Source organism: Babylonia areolata, chromosome 3 (assembly GCF_041734735.1).
Source record: "Babylonia areolata isolate BAREFJ2019XMU chromosome 3, ASM4173473v1, whole genome shotgun sequence".
Lineage (NCBI taxonomy): Eukaryota > Metazoa > Mollusca > Gastropoda > Neogastropoda > Buccinidae > Babylonia > Babylonia areolata.
This window is the reverse complement of record NC_134878.1, coordinates 45,260,252-45,271,145: the sequence shown is the minus strand read 5'-3', so window position 1 is coordinate 45,271,145 and position 10,894 is coordinate 45,260,252. Positions and strand designations below refer to the sequence as shown.

Genomic DNA, 10,894 nt, shown 5'->3' with positions numbered 1-10,894 from the left:
TGACGCTTTGAAAACAAACCAATAAATACATGCACACGTGTTGTATTTTAAAGCAAGGAAGACATTTTTGTATTCACTTTCATCGTCACAACATTTCAGATAAAACAGCTGCAGTCAAAAGCGAGACTCTATTGCTGTATTTGGCAAGATCATTTCACTGTAGTGCTAGCTGTCTTGGGACTAACTATGGAATGCTGAACAGTCTAGCAAACACACTGGGTTCTGATTGGGGTCGGGGGGGGGGGGGGGGGGGGGGGGGGGGGGGGGGGGAATGACGTGTATGTACCTTGGACATACAACATCAAAAGGGCTGGTAAGGTAGGCTGTGATTAAATGCCAAGTCAAAAATATGTTCTGTCTAACAACACCACAACCTGCCTGGATTTAAGCAGCCTGAACTGTATTTGTACAACTACCAAGCCCGATTTACATAAAACATCAGCCTGTACATCAAGAATAATCATCATAACATTAATGTAGTTATTATTTCTTATCTTCATACAAACTAATGATCAACAGTGTAACCCCTTAATTGCTGAACCATGGTGAAATGAGATCAGTTTGGAATGAATCTAAAGCGCAATTTAACTCCGCAAAAGTAGTGCAGTCCCTAGAGGGTAAAGTCCAAATAACTATAAAGAATAATGACTGATATCCTAACCGGAAAGCTCAGTAACATGACAGCCTTCACTGATAAGACTACTCATCAACAGCAGTCAATGAATAAATGTCCAGGCAAGAACAGTTGCACCACTGCAAGGGAAGTAACTCACGTTCCACAGGAGAGAAAAAAAGGGAAAAAAAACACACCACCACCAAAATGCTGGACAGAGAAGAGATTTCAAACTGGATGAACACTTCATTCCCAGTCACTATAGCATTCCAGTCACAAGTCCAGAATAAATCCAATGCAACGATAAAATTCCCACCAAATACAAATCTGTTTGATAAAAGCAAAGCTCATGCATGGTAACAGACCTGACCAGATGATCATCTGCATTTTGTTCAAGTGTTCAGCTACACATTCAAACACCATATGCTGTTGCTAACTGCAGAGGTGTGCAGTCACAAGTTTCGTTTAAAACAAAATTTTGTGTCATTCATTCTTCACATACTGGAACTATGCACACAGCATGCTATGTGAACGCACTCTGATTGTTCCAAAGGCAATTTGTCAAATTCGTCAGGGTTCATGGAGGATTTTAATCACATAATTAAAAACACACAGGAAAGAAAACACAACCTTTCAAACCCCTAAAATCTAATAAAACTATTACATTGAGAACCTGGATGAAAGATTATTCTTCTTGAATGAATCATTCTCCTACATGGATGATTTTTTGGATAGAATGATCCTTTTGTGATAATAATAATAATAATATTATTATTATCATTATTATTATCACTTAAAATCCTTCCTATCTCAAGTGGAACTTTTTTTGCTGTGCTTCGTTAAAATCACCAACAGAATTGTTTTAAAATATTTTTAAGGAAAAAAAAGCCCCACAAAAAACCCCCTTATGTTATTTATTAAAAAGAAAAAGAAAAAAAGAAGACCTTAAGGACTACTTAAACGAATCCTAACACCCCTCAAGGCCTATTCTCAAGCCTCAAAGAGATGCACTGGTATCACACTTAGTACAGGTCTCGTACAATGTCAACCTCATGTTTTGATCACCTTGATACCAACAAAGTGTTGGTCTTCTTCTTCTTCTTCTTTTTTTTTCAACTATTTTTTCCTTACCGACCAGTAACGGAAGACAAAATATTATGCTTAAAAATAGAATAAACCTGAAACTCCAAAACGTCATCTGATACAAACGATTTACAATAGCGCAAGGGCAACTGTCCTCTGCTTGGGAGTGACTTTAGGCGACTTGGATGAGATAGGCTGTGGGTTTCGTGTGCCGAGTTTGTGTTGTGAGGACAGGATTAACCCTTTAACTACTGAATCCTGAATCCTGAAATGACATCAGTAGTGTGGCATGAATTGGAAAGTGTAGATACTTCCTTTTGTACACGTTTCCATGGTGTCACTGGTTTTCACTGCAGGGCAGTAATGCAGTCCCAAGAGCAAGAAGTCTGAAATGCTGACTTACCCATAAAGCTTGGTGTTATCTCTGTGAGGTGACAGCCCTTCGCTGACAAGCATGCTCATCAGCAGTAGTCAAGGGGTTAAAACTAATCCTGAGACACGTGGACAGACTCGTGAAATTACTGGCTCCACCTTATTTAGAGACCAACACTTGTAGAGATGATCAGCAAGTCAAATTCATCATATCATGAGCACAATGCAAATTTATCATCAATTCTTTTACTGTTTCCAGTTTGTATATCACAGTTTTGATAAACCCCAGCTGCTGTTAACACTTGGGGGAGTGGGGGGCCAACAACAACAAAAAAAAGGCATATAATATCATGACTGGTATGTGGGAACAACATCATTTTCTGTAATAAAGAACCACACATGCTGCCAACGCCACTGCCTGCGGAAAGAGCAGTAAGTCATTGTACAATTATCCCCCTTACATTGCTTCTGAGACTCTTCCCATATCACCCATTATTTTTGTGGCAGCCTTCGCTGAACCAAGACTTGATCTTAAGGGTGTCAGCCAGCAGATTGTTAAACTCACCTCTACTACATGTCTCGGCAGATTCTGGATATGAGCCCAATGAAATGGCATGTTTAGGAAGAAATTGTAACAAGCGGAAATATAACACCTGGGTTTAGCAGATCGTGTGGCAGTGGAGGTGGAGGAAAAGTGCTATCAAATGTAATACACTGGACATTTTAGAAAAAAAAAATCTTTTGTTGTTGCTATTGTTTAATCAGAAGGCCCAGCCGCCTCATTGGGCCATTGCAAGACAAGAGACTAGAATATCTTTATACACATCATGATGATGTGTGCATTTGCAGTTTGTGGGAAAGCTGACTTACATGCCGGAAAGTGAAAAATCACACATTGGAAAAAAAAAAAAAAAAAAAAAGGGGTGGGACAACAAATACTGATTCTCTCTCTCTCCCTCTCTATACATACATATATATATTTATACACACACACACACACACACACACACACATATATATATATATATATATATATATTACAAATGCAGCTATATTTAAAACTGAAAGGGAAATTACGCAAGATACTTGGACATTTTGGTTTCAAAACTGAATGATATGTGTAAACGGATTAACACAGTCACACAACAAGCAATAACCACAAATCTTTCCACAACCTTCATTGAAAACACATGAGCAAACACAGTGGCAGTGGGGTAGGGTTAGGTTACAGCCTGTACTGAACTATCAATGACAGTGCAATTGTCATCAGTTCTCATTTTTTTTCCCCTTTCCATTGTCTATCAACGACAGTGCAATTGTCATCAGTTCTCATTTCTTCCCTTTCCATTGTCAATCAGTGACAGTGCAACTGCCATCAGTTCTATATTTCTTCCCTTTCCATTGTCAATCAGTGACAGTGCAACTGTCATTAGTTCTCATTTCTTCCCTTTCCATTGTCAATCAGTGACAGTGCAATTGCCATCAGTTCTCATTTCTTCCCTTTCCATTGTCAATCAATGACAGTGCAACTGTCACCAGTTCTAATTTCTTCCCTTTCCATTGTCTATCAATGACAGTGCAACTGTCACCAGTTCTCATTTCTTCCCTTTCCATTGTCTGTCAACGACAGAGCAATTGTCATCAGTTCTCATTTCTTCCCTTTCCATTGTCAATCAGTGACAGTGCAATTGTCATCAGTTCTCATTTCCTCCCTTTCCATTGTCTGTCAACGACAGAGCAATTGTCATCAGTTCTCATTTCTTCCCTTTCCATTGTCTGTCAACGACAGAGCAATTGTCATCAGTTCTCATTTCTTCCCTTTCCATTGTCTGTCAATGGCAGTGCAATTGTCATCAGTTCTCATTTCTTTCCTTTCCATTGTCTGTCAATGACAGTGCAATCATCAGTTCTCATTTCTTCCCTTTCCATTGTCTATCAATGATAGTGCAATCATCAGTTCTCATTTCTTCCCTTTCCATTGTCAATCAGTGACCGTGCAATCATCAGTTCTCATTTCTTCCCTTTCCATTGTCTATCAATGACCGTGCAATCATCAGTTCTCATTTCTTCCCTTTCCACTGTCAATCAGTGACCGTGCAATTGCCATCAGTTCTCATTTCTTCCCTTTCCATTGTCTGTCAATGACAGAGCAATTGTCATCAGTTCTCATTTCTTCCCTTTCCATTGTCAGTCAGTGACAGTGCAATTGTCAGTTCTCATTTCTTCCCTTTCCACTACCTTTTGTCAACCAGCTACGGCTCAGCACAACATCATACATACTGATCTGTTCTAGTTTTCATCTTCATACAGACTCATTTCAACCATATCAAAAGGTCAACATTTTCTTTAACTCTAAAAGATGCTGTCCATTAAAAGCACACTTTGTCTGTGTAACAGAAACATAAGCTGTATCTTTTAAAGCAGAAAAACAGCAAGTTAAAAACATGCTTATGCTTGCTTACAAACATGGCAAACCTTTAATAAATGGCCGAGGTTAATTTCTGAACATTACTTTGTGTTGTGTTGGTTCGTTGGATGCTGTCGGTAATGCCCTGCAGTCACTAGCTTCATACTTTAAAAATGTCAAAATACTGCTCAAATTTAATAGAGGCTTAAAAAAAAGAAAAAAAAAGAAAAAAAGTTCCTTTGAGCAACAACTTCATGAAGACAACGATGGAGGTATTCACAGTAACAAAAACAAAAAAACAACATCATAAAACAAAAAACAAAAAAAAGAAAAAAAAAAGAAGAAAAAAAAAAAGAAGAAAACTATCAGAAAAAGAGAAAAAGACAATTCATCTTAAATCTGAGTTTGACAGAGATGAGCACAGATCCACACACACACAATTATCTCTCTCTCTTTCTCTCTAATGTACAAATATAGATATACACATACATACATACATACACATACACACACACACATAGCAGGAAATCAACTAATAGTCACTACACAGAGTTCTGTTCACACAAAAGCTTAATTAAGATAAAAAAACAACAACAAAAAAACAACAACCCAGGACATACCCAGAACTACACCACCGTTTTTGATAAACATACCCTGTCGTCTGTCATGTGCACATTATCTCTTTTGAGCAATTATCTTCCTGTCTGACATGTGTACTGTTGTTTGTTTGGTCCAACTGATTCAATTGTGCTTCAGTTCCTGGGGAAAACATAACCATCTGTGCTGAAGGCAATCCTGGGACCTGCATGGAATCACAGGGATAAAAATATCAATGCTGGCTAACCAATGGTCATCATACAATCATACTACAATTATTTATTGGTATCAGTTACATACTGCATATATACTCAAAAGCATCCACTTACATATGATTTGTCGTTTTACTGTTTTGGTGTTTCTGAATCCCACCAAAACAATGATCCCTGTTCCACTGTCAAGGGTACAGACATAACAAAAAATAAATACATAAAAACAAATAAAAGAGCAGCTTGTACTTTCTATGCACATCCCCCCCCCCCCCCCCGCCCCCTTTTTTTCACGGGTAATATTTTGCACACATCAAGAATACACAAATCTCATCTCAGCCTTCCCTACCAACCCCTTCCCCCATCGGTATCCTCTCTAACCCCTTGACTCTAGAAAGTAAACCATATTCTTTTGACTCCCCCCCCCCCCAAAAAAAAAAAAAATTTACACCATGCTTAATAAAAAAAAAAGAAAAAAAAAAAGAGAGGGTAAAACATCAAACGCACACAACTGAACTGCCTGGAAACCAACCAACCATGTCCTAAACAACAACAACAACGACGATGATGATGACGATGATGATAATGATGATGATGACCAGGCCAATCCAGGAATCACAGACTCGACACTGTCCCTCCTTCCCATCCTTCAGCTTCAGCACAGCCAAGGAGGAGTGGTTCAACCCCCAGCTCAACGAGCTGTCATGGGATTTCCTTTTCACTCCCTCCTGCCACCACCACACGCAGAGACCCACCGACAGGCAGACCCTTCTTGCCAGTGAAGTCTGCCAATTTCGTTTCCCTCATCATCCCCCCCCCCCCCCCCGCCTCCCCTCAGGCCCCCCCGGCCCCCAGCCCCCCCCTCTACCCCCAACATCCTCCTCATGGCCTCCATGCACCTGTCCCCCATGGCGCCGTCATCAGCTCTTGGCCCTCTGCTCCAGCAGCAGGTCGATGTAGCTGCACTGTGCCGGCTTGTGAAGGCTCAGCACGTTCCGCGCATCCGCCAGGGAGAACCACTGCCGTTTGCGATCTGCCCACACACACACATACATATTACTAAAAAAAAAAGAAAAGAAAAAAAAAGATATCTAGTTTTGGGGCCTCCGCCAGGGAAAACCACTGCTGCCTGCAATCTGCCCTCACACACACGCACTGTCATGAATTACTAAAAAAAAAAAAAAAAAGTTAATTTATTTAGGGGCCTCTGCCAGGGAAAACCACAGCCATTTGCGATCTGCTCACACACAAACATACATTACTAAAAAAACAAAAACAAAATTGTTTCTATTTGTTTTAGGGCCTCTGCCAGGGAAAACTAATGTCTTTTGTGAACTTCACCAAGGAAAACCACTGCTGTTAGTGATCTGCGCCCCCACACACATACACACACACTGGTAATATTTATATCTATTTATATCTATTTGTTTCGGGGCCTCCGCCAGGGAAAATCACTGCTGTTTGCGATCTGCCAAAGCGCACATACACACACACACACATGCATTAATAGGGGAAAAAAAACAACCAAATCTGTTTGTTTCAAGCCTGACTTTCTTCTTGACTTAACCCTCTGTCAGTCTGCAGCACCTTGGAAAACATAGTAAAGTCTTTCTTGGGATGAAATGGATTGGCTCTCTCTCCTTACTCCCACACAAGAAACATGAAACGTCACAAAAGGCTTGGCCGCTTGCCACAAACTCCTATCAACCTACCAACCAAAGGTTTACTTTAACCCTTAGGCTGCCTATATGACGAGATAACTTGTCATGGCAAGCATGTACGCTTCGCTGCCACAATGACGAGATAACTTGTCATCGAAACATTCCGACTTTTCCTTGCTTGCTTTGCGTTCAGTTCGTTGACAAAAATGCTGGTAGCTTTAGCTTGGGGAATCTTTGTGGATTCTATTCATAGCTAGAAACCCCATCTACGTCATGAGGCAGTCCTTTATTTGAATGTTTTGGCTGGGTTACTGTCCCGGTGTTTGCCTGGCTCCTCTCCTCGCTCGCTCAACAAAATGTCGGACTGACGCCGTGCTCAAGACAAGCGATCATAGCGAACTTAATCAACCAAGATTGCTTTCTTTAGCTGATGCTCAGAAAGAATTGAAGCGTAAATTTGAAGAAGACAGTGATTATCATTTATAGGACGATTTGATAGAAAATAAAGGGAGCAATCATGAGAGTGGCCAAGATATGACTATCAGTGAGTGATGCCGGTTGTGCAAACCTTAGCAGATGACAGATAGTGACTGAATTATTAGCAGGACACAGTGTGAGCGATTTTCTTGACACTCAGCCAATGCTGTCTGATGAGAAAATGATAAAGTGACCTTGTGAGAGGGGTGAAGAGGAGTGGGGTGGAAACTGAGGGGGTGTGGCCTCTCATCCACATTATCACTTGGAGAAGTCACAATGCATTGTGTATCTATCTCTCTATAATTTAAAAATTTTTTTATTGTGGTTGTTCTAGTATGATTTTGTGTGTGCAGATATCCATTTGTCCAGAAAATATGATGTTTTAATGCAAATTACCTGACTAATGTTTGTAATGAACAAGTTGAAAATGTGACAAAAAACAAAACCCTAATTTCAAAACAACAGCATGTCACTAAAAATTTATACAAGAAAGGAAAGGCCTTCAAGACTCACTTGTGATACACTTAAAAAAAAAAATCCAAGCTATTTATGTATTGAGTATAATGCATTTACTGTTATATTTATATTTTTTGTATTCTCTAAACTTGGCACTTTGATCTGATATTCGACCCAACAAAAGATCTGTCATTATTATCATTTTTTGTTCAAACAGGAACTTCTTTTGCTACGCATGGAAGCTTTGTTTATTGCAAACGTTTTGTTGTAGCCAGTAGAACAAGGGAAATTACTCTGCTGTGAACTTAGTTTGCTTTAAACTGATCTTTCTCATCTTAAACATTACATTTTGAAATTATACTCAATACATAAAAAGCTTGGATTTTTTTTTAAAAAAGTGCATCACAAGTGAGTCTTGAAGGCCTTGCCTCTCTTGTTTCAAAATGTAATGTTTAAGATGAGAAAGATCAGTTTAAAGCAAATTAACTCCACTAGCATTACAGAGTAATTTCCCTTTTTTACTATCTGCGCCAAAACGTTTGCAAAATAAATAAAACTTCCATGCTTAGCAAAAGAAGTTCCTGTTTGAACATAAAATGATAATAATGACTGCTCTAGCTGTTGGGTCAGAATATCAGATCAAAGTGCCAAGTTTAGAGAATACAAAAAATATAAATATAACAGTAAATGCAGTTTGCATATAATTAGACTTCATTCTTTATTTTTTTGTGCCCATCCCAGAAGCGCAATATTGTTTTAAACAAGATGACTGGAAAGAACTGAATTTTTCCTATTTTTATGCCAAATTTGGTGTCAACTGACAAAGTAGTTGCAGAGAAAATGTCAATGTTAAAGTTTACCACGGACACACAGACACACACACACACAGACAACCGAACACCGGGTTAAAACATAGACTCACTTTGTTTACACAAGTGTGTCAAAAATGGGAAAACATCATGTGTTTTGTGTTCTTTATTCATTTACCTTTCAGAAAATACTTTTATGGGTCTTTCTCCAATAACAAATAACAAAGAGCACAGAATTTTTTGAAAATTTATACCCTTTTTTACCCTGGCAAATAGATTTCACATTTTCCTGGCAGCAAAAGGGTTAACAATCCAAAATCCGTAATTCCATCCGCCTCTTCATTTTCCATTGAAGAGAAATGTGACCCCCTCCCTGAGTGATACCTGGCTGTGAATAACCTTCAATGGAGCAGCGACCTTGTGAATAACATTCCTACCCAGGAAGCAAGGAAGAAGATCCAGGCCAGGTGTGTGGTTGGAGTCTTGTATGGCCAGGGTTTGTTCTCCCCTTGCCACAAGGTGTTAAGAGGTCTGGGTGCCATTTTATATATATATTTATATATTTTTTGTTTTGTTTTGTTTTAGATTTTAAGAAAAAGACACTAAAGTCCTGTGTGAAAAATGCATTTAATAATAATAATACTGGTATTTATATAGTGCTGAATCTTGTGCAGAAACAAAGTACAAGAATCCACGTTGACAAGCAAGTTGTCCATGGTGAAAATCTAGACCAATCTGCTTTTGATAGGTAAACAAATCAATATACACAATTAATTTCTGAATAAAAGAAAGAGAAAAAAAAGTAGTAGCTACATGTTCTTCCATATATATATATACACACACACACACACACATGTACACTGAATGATAAAACGCACTACACAACAAGAAGCACAAATTCATGTAAGCTGCAATTAAGAGTAATAATGCAATAACACAAATAATACATTCATTATCAAACCACCAGTGTGCTTGCGCGCTCAGAAGACAAAAGTGATATGAACTCCACATAAATCTTGATTCCAAAGTCATCCCCAATATCAAATGGTGATGAATAATACAGTAATATACAGTCATGTACTTATAAGACAGTAACTTATACAATCTACACACTCAACATTTTCCGTCCTTGAACTTACTGATGCGATGCAAGTCAATCCAGTCATCTAGCAAATCCTTGGTGTGAAATATAAAGACCCATGTCCGGTTCTTGCGCTCTTCATTCTGGAACAAAGGGAAAAAAAAAACAAAGAAGATATTCATTACATAAATTGTTATTTTCTTATTATTGACGCTTACATTGTGCCTATCTACTGTCAGAGACTGAACTCTATTCATCACCGGCGGTTCAGTGAATCTATGGGTGCCCTCAAAACATGTTGGCCCTGAGGGGAACGCACCACTGGACTGACCCTGTACTGCTGCAGTCACTTCAGTGGAGCTCAGTGACGTGTGTGTGTGTGTGTGTGTGTGTGTGTGTGTGTGTGTGTGTCTGTGTGTGCGCGAGTGAGCGCACATATTGTGCAAATTAAAACAAGCTACAAATAAAACATGCAGTCGCTATACTTTTTGTCTTATAAAAACTGTCAAGTGAAAGAAATTAACAAAGCGCAAATTCTTTTGTCAAAGAACTCAAGCTCACACAAGGAAAGCTTAAAATACCAGACATATCCTGACTTCAGGTGTGTATAATAAAATCATAAATTCATGACCAATAAATATCATCTGCACTGAACTGTAGAACTGCATACTTGGCTTTGATGAGAGTAACTGGCTTGACTTGGCAACATTTTCTGATTTCAGTGATCTAACACACATGTCTTGTGTCTCAATCAGTCAATGGGTTAGCACATAATTGTTTTCCATACAACTCTGCACTTAATCCTCTTGACTCAAAGAGTACATCTGCTATTGCTTTACTTTCATACCATAGTTTTAAAAGTGTGATTGTACTCTTATTTTTCAAGTAGTACTAGGCAACACTTTTTGTGCCTCTGTGTGTGTGTGTGCGCGTGTGCGTACATGCATGTGTGCATGCATGCGTGTGTGTGCATGCATGTGCATGTGTGAACATGTATGTGAGACACACAGGCAAAGAGAGACAGCAGACAGAGAAAGAGAGAGACAGCGAAAGCACGCAAGCACTCCAGACGTTAAGTCTGCAAGCTGAATAAACTGCACCGTTTAAGACTGTAATCAAGCTTGAGTCT

General features: G+C 39.0%; 1 protein-coding gene across 1 annotated transcript in view; it reads right to left on the bottom strand.

Annotated features, from left to right (window-relative positions):
* Window positions 1–3,088: 3,088 nt before the first annotated feature.
* Window positions 3,089–10,894, bottom strand: part of LOC143280581 (diphosphoinositol polyphosphate phosphohydrolase 1-like) — a 40,109-nt gene continuing 32,303 nt past the window's right edge. Inside the window, exons 3-5 of the mRNA XM_076585284.1 lie at window positions 9,824–9,908; window positions 6,181–6,314; window positions 3,089–5,277 (exon numbers count right to left, since the gene is read on the bottom strand). Of these exons, the coding sequence (XP_076441399.1) occupies window positions 6,202–6,314; window positions 9,824–9,908 (198 nt within the window). The 3' untranslated portion in view covers window positions 3,089–5,277; window positions 6,181–6,201. The remainder of the gene's footprint in view (window positions 5,278–6,180; window positions 6,315–9,823; window positions 9,909–10,894) is intronic.